The sequence below is a fragment of the Macrotis lagotis genome, chromosome X (genome assembly GCF_037893015.1).
Source record: "Macrotis lagotis isolate mMagLag1 chromosome X, bilby.v1.9.chrom.fasta, whole genome shotgun sequence".
NCBI classification, from domain to species: Eukaryota; Metazoa; Chordata; class Mammalia; order Peramelemorphia; family Peramelidae; genus Macrotis; species Macrotis lagotis.
The window spans coordinates 426,760,056-426,779,300 of NC_133666.1; the positions used below are offsets into that span (position 1 = coordinate 426,760,056).

General features: G+C 38.7%; 2 protein-coding genes across 5 annotated transcripts in view; one reads left to right on the forward strand and one right to left on the reverse strand.

The window, feature by feature from the left end:
* Positions 1-1,802: 1,802 nt before the first annotated feature.
* MRPL15 (mitochondrial ribosomal protein L15) lies at positions 1,803-11,340 on the reverse strand. Its single transcript, XM_074200692.1, has 5 exons — positions 11,200-11,340; positions 10,137-10,291; positions 8,528-8,693; positions 3,777-3,900; positions 1,803-2,163 (listed from the first exon to the last, which is right to left on the reverse strand). Exons 1-5 carry the CDS (start codon positions 11,308-11,310, stop codon positions 1,826-1,828), a joined length of 894 nt encoding a protein of 297 aa, XP_074056793.1. The 5' UTR covers positions 11,311-11,340; the 3' UTR covers positions 1,803-1,825.
* Positions 11,341-11,458: 118 nt separating this feature from the next.
* Positions 11,459-19,245, forward strand: part of LYPLA1 (lysophospholipase 1) — a 78,366-nt gene continuing 70,579 nt past the window's right edge. Inside the window, exons 1-2 of one of the 4 annotated variants that reach the window (XM_074200694.1) lie at positions 11,459-11,529; positions 16,286-16,420. In XM_074200694.1, the coding sequence (XP_074056795.1) occupies positions 16,330-16,420 (91 nt within the window). In that variant the 5' untranslated portion in view covers positions 11,459-11,529; positions 16,286-16,329. Of the gene's footprint in view, positions 11,530-11,590; positions 11,971-16,285; positions 16,421-19,245 lie in introns of those variants that run through there. The other 3 variants (XM_074200693.1, XM_074200697.1, XM_074200700.1) reach the window with 3 other exon arrangements.

The following is a 19,245-nucleotide window of genomic DNA, read 5'->3' on the forward strand; positions in this document are numbered from 1 at the left end:
CTAGTTTACATGCTTAAAATTACTAGTGAAAAGTTTTTGAATCAAAGGGTCTATCAGAATGTTGAGAAAAGAATTAAAAAAAATAAGGTAAACTTTCACAACATAAATACCCCCTTTTAAACTTGCAATCTAAGGTTGACAAAGGACTCCTCATAACAGAAAAATTCACCAGATGATTTTATAGTTTATACTTTAAGAATCTTGTCATTTTTACACACCGGATAGTATGTTGAATAAAAATTTCAATAATTCTGTACTATCTTACATTTACTGTTTATTTGATCTGTCAGTTAAGATTTGTGCTATGGGGGCAGCTAGGTGGCTCAGTAGATAAAGCACCAGCCCTGGAGTCAGGAGTACCTGGGTTCAAATACCGTCTCAGATACTTAATAATTGCCTAGCTGTGTGGCCTTGGGCAAACCATTTAACTCCATTTGCCTTGCAAAAAGCTTAAAAAAAAAGATTTCTGCTATGGTTCAATCAGCACTGAAAGGTATAAAGGGTCAATAAAAAATAATTAAATTTTGAATATAAGGCCAAAATTTGAGTTATGTAAAAAAAAATTGCTGAGAAAAACTATCATAGTTGATCATCACACAGTTACTATTAAAATGTACAATGTTCTCTAGATTGTGCTCACTTCACTAAATATCAATTCACGTAAATCCAAATTCATTAAAAAATATTTCCACACATATATGATTATGATGGAAGGTTATTCTGCTATAAAAATAGGAGTAGGATGCCTTCAGAAAAACCTGGACTTCTATGAGCTGATGCAGTGAAATGTACTGTGTACAAAGTAACAGCAATATTGTAGGATGATGGACTTTCAATGACAGTTTTTTTCAGCAATACAGTGACCCAAGACAATTCTGAAGGACTTATGAAGAATGCTTCCCCATCCCCAGAACAAGACCTGATGGTGTTTTAATAGATTGGAGTTTACTTTTTTTTTCCAATTTGCTTTCCTTGAGGTTTCTTTTAGGGGAGGAAATTTTTTCTTTTGTTTTCTTTTACAACATGACTATTACGTAAATGTTTTGCATGACCACACATTGATAACCTCTATCAGATTGCCTGCTTTCTTAATGGGGTGAGGTAGAGGGAGGAAAGGATAGAATTTGCAACTCAAACGTTTTAAAACCAAATGTTAAAAATTGTTTAAAATATTGAATTAAAAAATACTTCCACAAATACTGCACACACTAGCGCATATCAACGCAGTAAAATTTTTCTAAATAAAAACTCAAATTTTGGCCTCTAATTGCTGGAGTTGAAATTTATCTCAAAGACTTTCTAATAGAGACTTATCCCCCCCCCCCCTTTTGGGGCTTGAACTCCTGATAACTTAGCCTATGAATCAATTACACTTGAAATAAACACATTCTATGATTTAAGGTGATGAAAAGGGCAAAATGAGGCATGCAAGAAAATTTCTGACCAAATAATTTCTTCTTACTGCTTAAAAGTATTCTAACTATATGTCTGATCTCCAAAGTCTATTCAAAAAAGGGTTTATGTTTCATCATATACAAACTTAAGTTTTGCCCAATACAGTTTCTTATAGACATTTTATTTTGATTTTACTTAAAAAAAAAAAAAAAAGAGGGGTGGCCAGGTGGAGCAGTGGATAGAGCACCTGCCCTGGAGTTAGGAGTAGCTGAGTTCAAATCCTGCCTCAGACACTTTAATTACCTAGCTGTGTGGCCTTGGGCAAGCCACTTAACCCCACTGCCTAGTAAAAATCTAAAAAAGAAAAAAAAATAGGCTTCCCAGTGTTCCTGAGACTATTCCCGCCCCCCCCCCCCCCCCAGTTTAGAATTTATGAGCTATAGTATTTAAGGAGGTCTTCATCAGTGGGCTTCAGGATTTTCTTTTCAGCCATATTTACCACCCAACCTGGAGCAAGACCAAAGAAAATCTGCCTTGGATCCTTTCGAGTACTCAGCATTTTGAAGAGTTCATCCTTAGTGATATCTGGTAAAATGTAACCATATTTCTTGGCCAACTCAAGTCTTGCTTCAGGAAACTGGGCTGGATCTGCCAGGTAGCCACGGTTCTTAGCATCAGTATAGTACGGCACCAATTCTTCAGGTGGAAGCATTCGCTTGGGAATAGGTTGTCCACGAAGAAAAAATGGAACAGGTTTGCAAAGAATCTCTATTTTTAAAATGGAGATATAAACATTAGCTATGTAGATCACTAGCTTCTTTTATAAGCCATACATTTTCTTTAATTCATCTTTCAATGCCAAGAAAATTAAAAATAAATTTAGCACTAGCAATGCTTTTGTTTAATACTTACCTCAAGTAAGCATAAGTAACTGGGTAATCTAGCTTCCAAAGCCCAACATCAAACTATGGTATTTAAATGCACTTTACAGTAAATGAAAAAGGATTTTAAAAGAGGGAGAAGCTTATTTACCTCCTGATGGAGGCTCAATATGTAAAATGAAACAAACATCTCTGGAAATTTGTTTTCTTGACTATATTTGTTAAAGGTTTTTTTTCTTTTTTTTGTGGGGAGGTTCAGGGAAAGGTAGAGGATAGGGAGAAGACGAAAGAAGATAAAAGTTACTTGAAAAATACTTTTATGTACAATTAAATTTTAAAACAAAAAGAGGTCTTATTTTTAAATAAGTTGAGTTTCATTTCCAATCACCATTAACCTAGGTTCAAGATTGCTGAATTGAAAATGGAATTGGACTTCTAATGCCAACAAGTCCAACTCCTTCACTTTTCAGGTAAGGAAAACGAAGCCAAGAAATGCTAAGGGATTTTCCTAGGTGATAGGAATTATTAAGCTAAAAATGTTTTATGACTTTGGTGAGACCTTGAAAAATCTAATGTAACAAATGCTGTAACAAAAAAATAAAAGGACTAGAAGAGCTTTAAGCTCATCGTTAAAGAACAATATACAATATACAAAAAGCCTTAATCTCCTCAGTAATTTCTAATTTAGAAACCTAACAGAAAGAATTGTGGGGATTTAAAGAATTTTATAACAATAAAAGTAAATTTGTTCAACTTAAAAACAAGTTGACTGGGGGCGGCTAGGTGGCACAGTGGATAGAGCACAGGCCCCGGAGTCAGGAGTACCCAAGTTCAAATCCAAAACCCTAAAAAAAAACCAAAACAACAACAAAAACACATGCTGACTGACTGGGCAATGATGGCAATCAACTTGATACCTAGGAAAGAGCTACCTAGGGTAGATAGGTGGAGTCATAGTGTCCAGAGCACTGGACTTGGAGATAGGAAGGTCTGCTACCTGAATTCCAATCTGGCCTCGGACACTTACTAGTTGTGTGACATTGGACAAGTCACATAACTGTTTGCCTCAATTTCCTCATCTGTAAAATGAGCTGGAGAAGGAAATGGCAACCCACTCTAGTATCTTTGCCAAGAAAAAAGTCACACACAATTGAAAAACAAGGAAGGAGACAACTAGAAAAATCAACCAGAGCTTAGAATATTGACTTCCTTCAAGGTTCATGTCAAATAATCCCTCTTAAGTCATATCCAACCTGCCCAAAGTTAGTGTTCCCTTTTCCTGAAATTACTTTGTAATATGTTATACTGACTTACTTATATGCATTATTTCCCCACAGTAGAATATGTTAAACTGTTGTTCCCAAGAGACAAATGCAAGCAAAACCAGTAACATCTTCTTATGTTCCAGATTTAAAGTGACATGTGATAGATGACCCTGAGCATCTATTATGCCCAGTTATTATGAAGGGAAGAGTGGAAAAAATGACACATGAAACTTACCCAGACTTCTTGGATCATAAAATGCTGTAGTAATTACACCACCATTTCTTTCAATTGCAGCTATGGCTAGCTCTGAAGCCATCTGTACTTCAATATTAATTTTAGCTTTAAAGGTGTCAGCACCCTGTTGTGAGTTAAAACAATATCAGTTATCACATATAATCATAAAATATTTGAACCTGGGAAGTGGGGGTTCAGGAACTAACTACAGTGGTTATTTTTTTTCTGTTTAAGTGCAATTTATTCCTAAACCCTCTACAGTTTTAAAAAGGACAATTTAAAGTAATTTTCCTGTAAATTTATGAATTCAATATTTATTGAGTACCTACTTTATCCAGAGGCTACAAATAAAGAAGGGTTTTTATGAAAGTTGAACCCATCCAAGAGTCAACAAGGAGCAACTGGAGTTTGAATAAGGGAGTGACATAGCCAAAACTTCACCTTAGGAAAATTACTTTGGCAGGTATGTGGAGAATGGATTAAAAAGGAAATCTGACACAGGAGAGCAATTTGAAGACCACTGCAATCATCCAAGTTAGAGGTGATAAAGGATCTGAACTAGGGTGGTGAATAGAAAGAAGTAGACAGATATCAGAGATAAGGAATTATGAGATTTGGCAACTGAATGGTATGTTCAGTAAGAGGGACTGAAGACTGAGGATGACACCAAGGTTATGAATTTGAATGACTGAAAGGACAGTTGCTTTATCAAGTGTAATAGGTTAAGTTTGGAATAAGGATGGATTTGGGAGCCAAAGGTAGATATACTGAGGGAAAGACAATTTCCCCAATGTTATCTTCCAAGTTCTTGCCATGGGCAACCTGATTAGGATAAGATTCTAATTGGTAACTGCAATAAAGTTTAGATTCCTGGCCAAGGGAGGGGGGGAAATGTAGGAAACAAAGAAAAAGAGAAGCTATAAGGAAAGGTGGGTTGGTTGTAGTGGAGACAAATCCCATAATATGCTATCAAGAGGAAAATAGATTGCAGTGCATCTTCCTTCTTTCCAATTTGTTATCATACATCTCTTGGGGCCCAGCACTATGACACTGGAAGACCCATAGGACACAGGGTAGATTGAAAAGGGGAGAAACTGGGATCAAAGAGAGCAATTAGAGGACTAGTATAGTGGATTAGATAAAAGATGATGAGGGGCTGAACTGTGATAATGAGAAAGAAGAGTAAAAGACAGGAGATGGGTATACACTATGGGAACAGTAAGTACTTAGCAAATAACTGGGCAAGGGAGAAGAAACAAGAGTCAAAGATGACATGAAGGTTTTGAACTGGATGACCAGAAATAAGGTAATATCCTTTACATAAAGAAAAAAGGTAAAACCAAGAGTAGGTTTTATCTTACTTAGTCCTTTATTTCATTTTATCGTGATCTTTTCTCATTTTTTTATCTATTACAGTTTGCTTTTCCCAGATTTCAACCTGGTCTATCCTTTTTATCGAAGGCATTTTAATGGGAGGTGATTAGTAACTTTCATTTTGTCAAATCAGCAATTCCAGATGTCAGATAAGTTCTAGAAAGAACTGCCAAAAGATAGGATTTAATTTAAAGAAAAAGGAGGTCAGATTAAATTCAATAGTAATGTCACTTATCAAAGTCATATGAGGAAATTGAGAACTCAGTATTATATAAGTAGTAAGTGGCAGATGATTTAAACTTGAGTTGTGTCACCAAATCAAGCTGTCTTTCAACTACAGTGCAACATCATAAAAGGTCTTTAAGTATGATAAATCAGGAAAAAATAGCATCATAGATACTTCATTAGAGGGTAAGAGTGGTTAGGCATTCCTAAACTAACATAATAAACAAACTGGGGGGTGGGGGTGGGTCTTTAAAATTAAGAAGATACTACCACACTACAGAAATAGAACTAATCATTTATCTTGAGGGTTTTTTCCCTATTGTCTCTGATGCTCTTTCTCTATAACCTTTAATTTTGGAACTCATTTTTTCCAAAGGAACCTGAAAATACTTTTAGTTTAACATGAATACATAGTTCCCTCTAGTGGGCACTCTTTGCCAGCTACTGGAAAAATAAACGTAGTAAATGTGAAAGTGGATAAAAAAATAAATTATAGAGTGATTATTAGCTTCACAAAGGACTTAATAGTATTCTTCCTTAAGTAGCAAACTTCACTAGAACAATTAAAATAGGATAACCTATTAGAAGTTGAACTACGGGGTGGCTAGGTGGCATAGTGGATAGAGCACCGGCCCTGGAGTCAGGAGTACCTGGGTTCAAATCCAGTCTCACACACTTAATAATTACCTAGCTGTGTGGCCTTGGGCAAGCCACTTAACCCCATTTGTCTTGCAAAAACCCAAAAAACCCCCAAACAAACAAACAAAAAAAAAGTTGAACTACATATTTTTCAAAAAACATTTTTTTTTTTTAGTTTTTTTTTTGCAAGGCAATGGAACCCCAAGGCCACACAGCTAGGTAATTATTAAGTGTCTGAGGTGGATTTGAACCCAGGTACTCCTGACTCCAGGGCCGGTGCTCTATCCACTGTGCCACCTAGCCGCCCCCAAAAACATTTTTTCAGCCTAGTAACACCTACATGACCTACTTGTATTTGGAAAGAAAATAAATACACTGAATAGTCAAAGGATATGAATACAATTTACACTAATAGATAATATTCATCAAATCACATCTTTGTAGGTAAATCACTGGTAGAAACCTTTCAAAACACAATTTACAAAGAAACAGCAAATATTCTGAGCAAAAAAAAAGTGCAACTTTATCAACAGTTAAATGGGCACCATTATACAGCAAGGACCCTGTGATTAAAAGGTATGAGTATAACCTCCTTTCAATAGATCATGACCTTTATTTATCTTAGTTGTTGTGGTATCATCCTCAGCCTCAGACTCTCATCTTCAGAAGATGAGCTGCTCTGAACTTAGCTGGATTAGTTTTGAGGGAAGACAAATAGTCCAACAGTTACTAGGTCAGATACTTTTTTTTTAGTTTTTGCAAGGCAAATGGGGTTAAGTGGCTTGCCCAAGGCCACACAGCTAGGTAATCATTAAGTGTCTGAGGTCGGATTTGAACCCAGGTACTCCTGACTCCAGGGCCAGTGCTTTATCCACTACGCCACCTAGCTGCCCCCTAGGTCAGATACTTAATAGACTTTCCAGTTTAACAGAAACTGCCAGATCTTATGTTGCACAGATATAGCCCTGGAAAGTCCCAAGTCAGTTTTTATACAACTATCAAGCATCAGAGTATGACTTTAGTGAAAAAGAATGTCTTCTTTTAATACAACTATTAAAAACCAAAGATGAGAAGAGATCCCAGGAAAATTATATACTGCTAGTGAAATTGTAAAATGGAATCATGGCTAGAATACTTTATTTGGTGTAACGAAGTGCTGGGTTCAAATCCGACATCTGATATTACTAGCTGTGTGACACTGGACAAGTCGTTTACCCCCTTCTGGGCCTCAATTTCTTTATCTCTAAATTAAGAGGGTTCGACTTGACAATATCTAAGGTTCCTTCTAGTTCTTTAATCATACAAACTATAAAATTATTTATACTCTTTGACCCAGCAATTTCTCCATGAGTAACATACCCCTAAGGAAATAACCTAAAAGGAAAAAAAATTATAAAAAATGTTTATAGTTTCACTATCTAGAGTAGCTCAAGACAAAAATGTTTAAGGAAAAAGTCTACTTGGCTACTAAAAAAAGGCAAGTATGTGGACTATGGTATCATATGGAAATAGGTATTTAAAACAATCACAGACTCTGAGGATTAGAAGGTTAAGAAAACAGTGTTCAATGAAAAAAGCAGAACATGAACCTTTACCTAAGCACTGTGAAAAGCTAAAATATACATACTTTAAAAAATCCTAATAGTATTTAGTGACTTTGATTTAAAATGAATTAGAATTTTAGCTTTTTTTAAAGTATTACTAAGAAGATAATATTCATTAGTTCTTTTGGGGACAAAGTTGCTTAGGTTCATAATAAAATTGTGTGTATATACACAGATACATAAAGAAAGGCAGAAGGGCATCAGGAAAATGTGGGTTCACATCTAACCTCTGCTTTTCTATACATGTCCCCTGTCCAGGAATTCTTCCTCCCCTTTGCTTCCTCTATTCCTCAGCATAAGGCCTTTCCCAGTCCTCCCTTCCCCCTCACTCTCTCACCACTTACAACAATAATAACAACAACAGCTAACATTTCTATAGCACCTACTCTTTACAATTAAGATCTCATTTGATCTGCACATCTACATGGTGAAGTAGGTGCTAGAGCTTTCTCTTGAAGAATACCTCTCTTTTGCACAGTATAAATCTTGTTTGTCAATAGAACCTGAGCTCCTGGAAGGCAAGTGCAGAGTTCTAGCTTTCTCCGTAACCCTCAATCAGTGCTTGATGACTGATTGTCAGACAATCTGGCTATGTGGTCTTGAAAAGTTACTTTATTCTCTAAGACAAAGTTGCAGAATGGTTGTAGATCTGCATTGGTTGAGGGAAGTTTCTCATCAGGAACTGAGGATACAGATTAAAGCATAGATTCTATCTAAAACATACATATAAAAAGTAGTATATGCAGAATAAGCATCAAGAGACAAAATAATGGTTTCATATTTATATATGCACTGGAAGGAACTTCCATTTTTTGTCTCTGCATCCTCAGTTCCAGGATGTGTAGGCCTTAACAAACGTGGGTTGAAGGGGACTTCTATAACAAGATAAAAGACACATTTCATACATACCTCCTCCACTAGCTGTACACCATAATCCCTTTTAAGTGGCTGAATTGTCACCCCTCTTCCATTCACAAGCTGGGTTAAATCAATAGGTTGGGTAGGATCTACTCGTCCTAAATCAATCAGGTACTGAAGTTTATTGAGACTCAAAGGATGGTACTGACGTCTAAAGCTAAAAAAAATAAGAGGTTTGAAAACTGAGTCAAAGTTATCTTGGTGAAGAAAAAAAAATTTTTTTAAGGTAGTAAGTTAACTAGAAATCATTACCTGCCTATTTTTCTTTTTCCCTCTCCCCAAAAAACAAACAACTGTCAACTCCAATACCTTCATCTATTTTCAGACTGATTTAGTTGTTTTAGGGGCAGCTATAGGTGTTAAAAGATTAAACCCAAACCTGTTAATCACAGGGTCCTTGATGTATAATGGTGCCATTTAACTACCAATAAAGTTGCACTTTTTTTTGGCTTCCAACATTTGTTATTTCTTTGTATATATAAATTGTGTTTTGGATGAGCATACCCTTTGATGCATACCCTGAAGAGATGATGAAAAGGGGTAAAAAATGTCACTTGTACAAAAATACTCATAGCAACCCTGTTTGTGGTGGTAAAGAATGGAAATCAAGTATATGTCCTTCAATGGGGAATGGCTTAGCAAACTGTGGTATATGTATGTCATGGAACACTACTGTTCTATTAGAAACCAGGAGGGAATGGGAATTCAGGGAAGCCTGGAGGGATCTGTATGAACTGACGCTGAGTGAGATGAGCAGAACCAGAAAAACATTGTACACCCTAATAGCAACATGGGGTGGTTGTTCAACCTTGATGGACTTGCTCATTCCATCAGTGCAACAACGAGTTTGATCAAATTTCAAGGAATATTCCCTTTAATTTAGGAAAAAAACCAGACATCTTATTGTCTGATCTTGTTATCTCTAAGACTTTTTGTTTCTTCCTTAAAGATGTGATTTCTCTCTTATCAAACTCAATTTTGATCAATGTACAACTTGGAAACAAAATAAAGACTGACAGACTGCTTTCCGTGGGAGTGGGGGGTGGGGGGGAGGGAAATAAGATTGGGAGAAAAATTATAAAACTCAAAACTCAAATAAAATCTTTAAAAACTTAAATTTTTTTTAAAAAGTTGTGTTTTGGGAGGTTTCTACCAGTGACTTATCTACAAAGTCTTAGATGTGATCTGATGGTCATGTTCTCTTCATATCCTTGACCATGTATCCAAGGTTATTCAGGCTTAGACCATTGAGTAACTGTGGGACCCTGGGCAAGTCACTTAATCCTGTTTGCCTCAGTTTCTCATTTGCAAAACAAGTTGGAGAAGGAAATGGCAATTACTTCAGTATCTCTGCTTAGAAAATTCCATTTGAGGTCAAAGAGTTGGACACAGCTGAACAACAAGCTTAGATAGTTAAGAAAGAAAAAGGATTTTGTTTAAACTTGGCTGCTTTGAATAATCAATCAGTGAAGGTCAAAGTAAGGAGGTCTCACTGTAGTACAAAAGCTGGTCCATGAAACAGTAGATGTTTACCATCTTTTTGTAACATTAAGGGAACTGAAAATAACTCTGGATTACGTCATGCTGAAGCAAAACTTACCTATGACCATCATTAAATCCATACTTTGGGATTCGAAGATAAAATGGAGTTTGACCTCCCTCAAACCCTAATCGGGGCCTGGTTCCTCTCTGCCTTTCTCCTTTATGTCCTCTGCCACATTTTCTACCTCTTCTCCGACCCCGTCTTTGCCTTTCCTGGAAAATCAAGTGTCAATTCAGTCAATATACAGATTTTAAAATGTGTATTTTATCATGTTTATTGCTTTATTTTCTATGACTGTTTAGATGCAGAGGTGCAAATCTGCAGTCATTTCCTTCCACCTCCTCCACCCAAAATCAGCTAAACTTTTACAATTACGCTATTAAATTTGACCCGTTCACAAGCAAAAGGCAGAATGTGAGCTGAAAACTAGAAATCAAACAGATTTTCAGGCTGAAAAATCAAACGTGGGTCATAACAGAGCAAAACAAACGCTTCAATACGCGATTGAAATAACTCGACAGCTTTCTCCGACTACCCTATTCTGTTCTAAGTTGGAATTTTTTCTAAACTCGTATTTAAGAATACTGCTGTTTTACATCAAATTCCGTTATTTTGTTTTAAAAAATTCCTCGTCACTTATACTTTATGCGAACTGCCAGGCGGCGTTGTTTTGGTGGGGTTTTTTGGCATCAAACTGTCAAAGCAGTTGGGGTGAATGAAACCAAGCCAGGCCGCGCGGGTCCCTGGGCCGGGCCGGCCCGAGTCGCCGGCAGCGCGAGTCCCGGCCCAGCGCCAGGACAGGAGAAGGGGCTCGCGGGTCGGTTCCCATCGTGGGGCAATTGTGGGCGGGAACGCAAACGTTCCTGCTGGCGCCGCGGCCAGGCCCTGGGCGAGCTGCGGAGTACAAGGGGGCCCGGGCTGGGGGTCACGGCTTGCACAGTCCTGGGGCCCGGGAGGCAGCGGGGGCAGCGGCCGCCGGGGAAGGGCAGCGGCCGCCGGGGAAGGGCAGCGGCCGCCGGGGAAGGGCCGCCGGGGAAGGGCAGGCCCTCCCTCACTCCCTCCCCTCTCCCCGCCACCTGGGCGCACGCCTCGGCGCGGCTCTCCGTCTGCCGCCATTTACCGGTTTCTTGGAGCCGGGGTTGGGCTTCAGGTTGGCCAGGCTGACCCGCGGCAAGGAGCGCAGGAGGTCCAGGGCCTTGGCTCCGCCGCCGCCGCACGCCGGGCCCGCCATGGCAGCCGAGCCGAGCCGCGGCGGCGCCCCTCCCCACGTGAGCGGAGCGCGCCCTCGCTTTACGGCCACGAGCCCGACACTGTCGCCAAGCGAGGCCCCGGGGGAGCGCCGCCGCCGCGAAACCTGCCGAAACGAGCGGGCGCCGCGGGCCCTGCCCGGGCCGGCCCGCAGCCCCGCGCCCCGCCGCCCTCCTCCGAGGCCCGCACGTGTGTTCCCGTGGTAAGCGCCTGCCGCCTCTTCTGTGCCCCGGGGCGGAGCACAATGAACGATGGAGCCTCGTGGCTGGAGCTTGGGCTTTGGGGGCTTACCTCATTTCCAGGGGACAGGGAGACAGCGGTCACTGTCTCAGCATTCCTCCCTCCCCAGCTCTTCTGCAAAGACTGCGTTTGTTTCATCGCTTCTGGATCCTTCCAGTCGCTTCTGTCCCCGGAGTGTCGCCTTCGACGTTCAGTCTCCTTTATTAGGAGATTTCTTGTTTCCACCCTGCAATTCTAGCAGCAGGTGCAGGAAGGGACTTTTGAGAGCATCTTTCTAGTACAACCCCCCTCATTCAGAACAGGGAAATTGGGGTTCTGCTTGTACAGACTGATTTGCCCTAGAACGTTCAAGTAAGAGAATTTTAACGCTGGTCCTCCAACTCCAAATCCTGCTTTCTAGAAGGTAAATACAATAGAAATAAATTCTTCAAATGAGATCTCTCATAGTGATCTTGGTGACCCCTGGACTGAGAGGTCTTCTCGTGGTGAAACTATAAGAAAAAATTGAAATTAGTCTTATAAGATAATTGAAAGGTAAGCAGTAGCTGTGGAGTGAGCTGCTGGATTGTAGTCTTCAGTCCGAAACATCTTGTTTTTCATGTAATTTATTTTCACATTACTACAATAATCTTGCTGTAAAAGTAAACATAATCCCCCCCCCCAAAAAAAATAGAGAAACCTCAAGGAAAATAAAATGAGAGAGAGAAAAAGAAAAGTGTATTTCAGTCTGTGTTCAGATACTACCAGCTCTGTCTCTGGAATGGATCAAATTCGTGATCATGTCTATCAGTGAAGTTGCTTCAATTTTTTTTCCCATACAGTTGCTATTGCTAACTTCCCTCCATTCTGTTCCCCACTCCCATTTATTCTATTCTCTTTCTCTCTCTCTCTCTCTCTCTCTCTCTCTCCTTTCACCCTTTGCCTCTAGGGTAAGACAGATTTCTATACCCTATTGAGTATATATATATATATATATATATATATATATATATATATATGTATATATATTATTTCCTCTGAGTCACTTCCAATGAGAATGAAGGCTTACTCATTCCCCCTCACCTCCCCCCCCCTCTACTCATTGCACAAGCTTTTTCTTGCCTCTTTTATGTGAAATATCTTAGCCCATTTCTACCTTTCCTCTTCCTTTCCCAGTACATTCCCTTTTCACCCATTGACTCCATCTTTATAATATACCTTTATATTCACTTCCCTCCTATTCCTTGGTGTAGGATCCTTCTAACTGTTCTATTAAATGAAAAGGTTCATATGAGTTATCAGTATTATCTTCTCATGCAGGAATGCAAGCAGTTCCAACAGCATTAAATCCCTCATAATTATCCCTTCTCATCCATCACCTGAGGCCTGTACTTGGCGATCAAACTTTCTGTTCAGCTCTGGTCATCTCAGCAGTAAAGTTTGAAAACCCCCTATTTCATTAAATGCCTATCTTTTCCCCTGAAAGAGAATGTTCACTTTTGCTGGGTAGTTGATTCTCAGTTGTAAACCAAGAATATCATATTCCAAGCCCTATGAACCCTTGATGTAGACACTGCTAAATCGTGTGTAATCCTGACTAGCACCATAATATTTGAATTGTTTCTTTCTGACTGCTTGTAATATTTTCTCTGATTTAGGAGTTCTGGAATTTGGCTCTAATATTCCTGGCAGTTTTCATTTGGGGAATCTCTTTTAGGAGGTGATTGGTGGATTCCCTCAATTTCTATTTTATCCTCTGCTTTTAGGATATGAGGGCAATTTTCCTGGAGAATTTCTTTAAAAAATGAAGTCTAAGCTCTTTTCCTGGTCATGACTTTCAAGTAGCCCAATAATTTTTAAATTAGCCCTCCTGGATCTGTTTTCCAGGTTAATTTTTTTTCTGATGAGATACATTACATTTTCTTCTAGTTTTTCATTCTTTTAGTTTTCTTTATTGTTTCTTGATTCACATAAAGTCATCAGCTTCCCTTAGCTCCATTCTATATTTGAAGGAATTACTTTCTTCAGAGAACTTTCTTATCTCCTTTTTCTATCTAGTCAATTGTTCTTTTTAAGGCATTCTTCTCATTGACCTTTTGGACTGCTTTTCCCATTTAACCTAATCTAGTTTTTAACAGGTTATATTCTTTGGTATTTTTTGGTATCCCCTTCACCAAGCTGCTGGTTTTCATGATTTTCCTGCATCTCATTTCTCTTCCCAATTTTTCCTCTCCCTCCCTTATTTGATTTTTTTTTTTTTAGGATTTTGCAAGGCAAACAGGGTTAAGTGGCTTGCCCAAGGCCACACAGCTAGGTAATTATTAAGTGTCTGAGACGAGATTTGAACCCAGGTACTCCTGACTCCAGGGCTGGTGCTTTATCCACTATGCCACCTAGCCACCCCTCCTTATTCGATTTTTCAAAATCTTTTCTGAGCTCTTCCGTAGCCTGAGATTCCTATTTTTCTTGGAGGCTTTAGATACAGAGGTTTTGACCTTGTTATCTTCTGAGTTTGTATTTTGATCCTCCATGGGATCAAAGTAACTGTCAGTGTCCAGATTCTTTTTCATCTGTTGTTTGCTCATTTCCCCTTAATTTCTTTAAGGTCTTATGGGTCTCTGACTCCTCTCCTGGCCCCGGTTTGTGGATGATCACAGGCACTCCCCTCTGCCCTTGAGCTGTGAGGAGGATTCCCTGCTCTGCTATGGTAGGATGGAGCCCCAGACTGTGACCTGGATCTGAATATGGGCAGAATAACAGAGTTCTGTCCTAGAGATGGTGGAGAGACCTCTATAGACTCCCCTGACCACCTTGCTATCCATGGATTGAGTGCTCTGGAAGCAGCTGCTGAATGGCTCCACAGGCTGGCTTCTGGTTCCCAGGGCAGGGCTGCACTGAGGTTCCATGCTCCCTCTGGTGCAGTAGAGTTTTCCCACTGACCTTCCAAGTTGTCCTTGGTGATCCCTGGGCTGAGAGGTCTGGAAACTGCTCCTGCTGCCCAGTTCCAGGTGACCCTAGGGACCCAGGGATCCTGCAGGCTGTTCCTGGAAGGCTGGAGCTCATTTGCTCTGGTGCAACTCAGCCTGGGATGCACTGCAATCTTTTTTCAACCCCATTGGAACAGATCCTGTGGATGTTCCAAGTTATCTTGGGCCGGAAAATTGTTTCACTCAGTCTTTCTGTGGGTTCTGTCACTTTGGAATTTGGTTAATTTTAAGGCATTTGGAGTATTGTATGGGAGAACTTCTGGGAATTCTTGCCTCCATGTTGTCATTTTGGCTCTGTGGCTTAAATGTTTACTTGATCCCTTAACCCCACAGTTCTCTAAACTACTAACATGATAAGTTATAGAAAAGATAATTGGTCAATGGAAATTTTTCCCTTGGGAGTTTTTAATACTGATGAACTAACAATCCAGTTCCTATGCCTATACTGTTGTTGCTTCCTCCTTTCAAAGGAACCAATGACACTTGACTTTTGTGTATATTGGATTTACATGAAGCAGAGAGTTACACAACCCCTTTGATGTCCATTGGAACAAATTGTTCTTCATCTGCCCATTCCATTGGGGGAAGTCTTCACATGTTTGAGGTAGACATCCCCCTAACTTATTGATATGTTTGAGGCTTCTCCAGGTGTTCAGGGAGACAAGAACCTCAGGTTTGGCAACTTGCTCATTCAACTTTGGTATTCCCCTACCACTCAACTCTCATCTGTGGCTCCAAGAAGTGTTATCCCTGGTAAAACCATCTCAGTAGAAGGGCTAAACCAGGATCTTATAAAATTACTTTGAAGTTAGTTGCTATATACTATATGGAAACACAAAAGAGACAGTCTTTATTTCTGCACGTAAATAGATTTAAATAAAATAGTGTTCACATATTTCTTGGGAGTTATTTCATGCCTTTCTTGACAGAAAATGGGAGGAATTGACCAGAATGTATGCTCTTGGCTTACAGAGAAGGTATTTCTTTAATCATAAAAATCATATTCCAGAGAAATAGTGAAATTTCTTGTGAGTTCCTTAGTAATAGTTTTTTTTTTTTTGAAAAGGTAGGTTAGGGGCAGCTAGGTGGCACAGTAGATAGAGCACCAGCCCTGTAGTTGGGAGGACTTGAGTTCAAATCCTGCCTCAGACACTTACTAATTGCCTAGCTGCATGACCTTGGTCAAGTCACTTAACCCTATTGCCTTAAAAAAAATTTTTAAACAGGGTAGAATATATAGGTAAGATTTACATTAAGCTAAATGAACATTATAGAAACTTAATTCCTGGTAATATAAAATTGCTTTTTTAATTTCAGCCCATTATTATCATGTGGGTTTCTGTTGTTGTAAGAAGAGACATTCTGGACCATACTCTTTCATTTAATTCCTATTTAGTGCCTACTAGATGCAAAATAATAGCACCAGCAGGAATACTGAGATTATTAAGACATGATCCCTGTCTTCATAGAATTTAAGATCTAGTGAGGGTAATATGAAACATCTGTAAATAAACTATTAATTATGCTAAAAATAATATAGACATATAAAAAAGAAAAGGCACCATGCTATATTGAATAGAGAGCTGGGCTTTCAATCACAAATGCTTGGGTTCAAGTCCTGACTTTGATACATATTGCTTTTATGATCCAGAGCAATCACTTGATTTTTTCAGTGCTTCCCAGGCAACTCTCAAATACTTGCAGAGAAGGTGCTACCCACTTTGGTAAGGAGTTTCTCATTTCTTTTAACAGTGAAATCACAAGTTCAACCCTATTCCATCCCAAGAAAATTACAGATGTTTGCTGGAAAAGTTCAAGGAAGAAAAGACCATTTCCAACTGAAGAATCAGGAGAAGCTGCAGAGTAACAGAACCAGTTTCAAGGATGGTTAGTATTTCTTTTTTTATTATTATTATTCTGAATTTAAACATAGAAAAAGGGGCATTTCTAACATTCAGCAGAATTTTTAAAAATAATATTCTATAAGATATCATGAATTTTCATTTTAAACTGTTTCCTTTTTAAAAAGCACATAATAAATTCATGCTGGTTTCACAACTATACTGCCTGTCCATGCTTCCTTCTTTTTTTTGAATAATCCATATAAAAAACATTTATTGCAGACCTGCTATGTACATAGAACCCCTTACAAGAAATAAAATACAGTACAACATGGTTAAAGCTGGTCAAATGTCCTCTGACAGCCATCTCCTGACATCATTATCCATGCTTCCTTCTGAACGTCTTTCTATTCTTTTCTCTGCACTTAAAAAATGTCAGAACACCTGCCCTTCCCCCACTTTATTTTTGGAACCATTATCAGTTAACTCCTCCTGACCAATTTATCAAAAGAAAAAAAGGGGAGAAAAGTCCTTTCGAAAAATAATCATAGAGCAGAGACCATATCTCTGCACTTTGTGTCTATTACTTCTCTGTCAGGAAATGGGTAATATGCTTAAACATCAATAATCTGCAGATGAACTAGGCTACTGCATGTTCAAAGTAGCTTTCCTTTACAACATAATGTATAAATTGTTCTCATCATTTTGCATCCTCACTCTGCTTTAATCATGATACCAAAAATTCTCTGAAATCTTTTTTATCATTTCTTACAGTACAATAATATTCTATTTCATTCATGTGCCACAATTTGTTGAGCCATTCCTCAACTGTCTAAGAGTGTCTAAGAAATTCCCTTAGACTCTAGTTCTTTTATTCCCCCCCCTTTAATCCCTCCATCAGGAAGAAAAGAAGTTTGCTTTCTTGTGATTCCTTAGTTTTATCCTCCCTCTTAATTGAAGCTCTGCCATCTCTACCTGATGTCCTCTTGAGCTTGATGAAATTCTATACCAAACTGTGTATGTGTTCAACTATCTTCTGTCAGCTTCAGTTGAATAATGTTTACCTGCTGTCCTTCCTCCCTTCCTCCCTGTTTGTATATTCTTATTAGCACATGTCCCAATTATGAGAAATGGCAAGTTTCATCTATTTCTTCTTCTTCTCTAAATATGTCCTTCCTTTTACCCTCCCTTCTCTTTCCCCTCTTCAAATGCTCAGAACAGAATCAATCTCCTTAATTTTTTTTTTTAGGTTTTTGCAAGGCAAACGGGGTTAAGTGGCTTGTCCAAGGCCACACAGCTAGGTAATTATTAAGTGTCTGAGACCGGATTTGAACCCAGGTACTCCTGACTGCAGGGCTGGTGCTTTATCCATTACGCCACCTAGCCGCTCCTCAATCCCCCTTAGTTCTTAAAAAATTTAACCTCAGGATTTTTTGAAGACATTAAGATTCCAAAAGGACTTATGATCTTCCCCTATTTGAATGTTAGCTCTATATTATACATAGCTCCTCCTGGTTGCTCAAATAAATTTACCTTTTTAGTTTTTCTCTGGATTCTTGTTTTTATATTTCAGAGTTCCTATTGAGCTCTGGGGTTCTTACTAAGGATGTTTGAAAGACTCCTATTAAACATTTTTCTTTCCCTGTAAGCTTTACATAGCTGTAAGTTATTTTTGGTTGTAAGCCTTATAGGATGTGATATTTCAAGGTCTCCTGTGTTTTAAAGTAGAAGTTGCCAGTGCCTCTCACTCTTCCATACTCAATCTGTTGCCAAAGCTTTACAATGTTACTTGAATATACCCCTGGAGAGAAGAGAAGAGCTCCAATACTGGTACCTCTAAGGATTAGTGCAGTAGCCTCCTGGTGAGTCAACCTTACTCAAGTCTCTCCCTACTCTAATGATGCATTTAACCACCAAATCGATTTTCCTAAAGCTCAAGTTTGACCATGCCACAGCCCCTCCTCCCCTTACTCAAGAAACTCCAGTAGTTTTAGATTGCCTCCAGGATCAAATATAAATATACTCTGTTTTACATTTCATAACCTATCCCTCCTCTCTTTCCAATCATCTTTCTATCAGTGATTGATCTCCAGACCATTCCTTAAACAAAAGATAGCATACTCTGGGCAGGCATTTTCTCTGTCTGTCCTCTGTACCTGGAGTGTTCTTTCTACCTCCTCCCCTCTGATTACTGACCATTTTGGCTTCCTTTAAATCCCAATTAAAATACTATCTTCTTATGATTTCTCTCTTACCACATTCAACTTAGATCAATGTATACCATGTAAACAAAGTAAAGACCAACAGACTGCCTTCTGTGAGGAATGCAGGGAGGGAAGCTAGATTAGGGGAAAAATTGCAAAATACAAAGTAAATAAATTTTTAAAAAAACCAAACCATCTTCTACAGGAAGACTTAGCCAGCAGCCTTTCCCTCTCTTATTTCTTATTTATCCTGTATATAACTTTTTTGTGTATATATGTTTGCTTGTTGTTTTTTTCATTAGATTGTGAGAACCTAGGTTTCTAGTGCTTAACACATTACCTGGTACATAGAAGGGGTTTAATAAATGTTTGTTTACTGACTGAAGTGACATGGTCAATGTTTTTACTGTCTGAATATTTGGGTGGGGACATAGAGGTGAGTTAGTGGGTAGTAGTAGTAGTAGTAACAGAGAAGCAGAAAAGAGGAAAAAATCAATAAAACACTGAAAAAATACACAGAAAACAAAAACAAGTTCAGAAAGGGAAACAAGTGATAATTTTATTACTGTCTTATTAGTATTAAATTAGTATTAAAATACAAACTGTACCTAACAGAATTAGTAAAAATAATTAGCTTTTAAAACTCTTTACAATGTGGTACCAACTT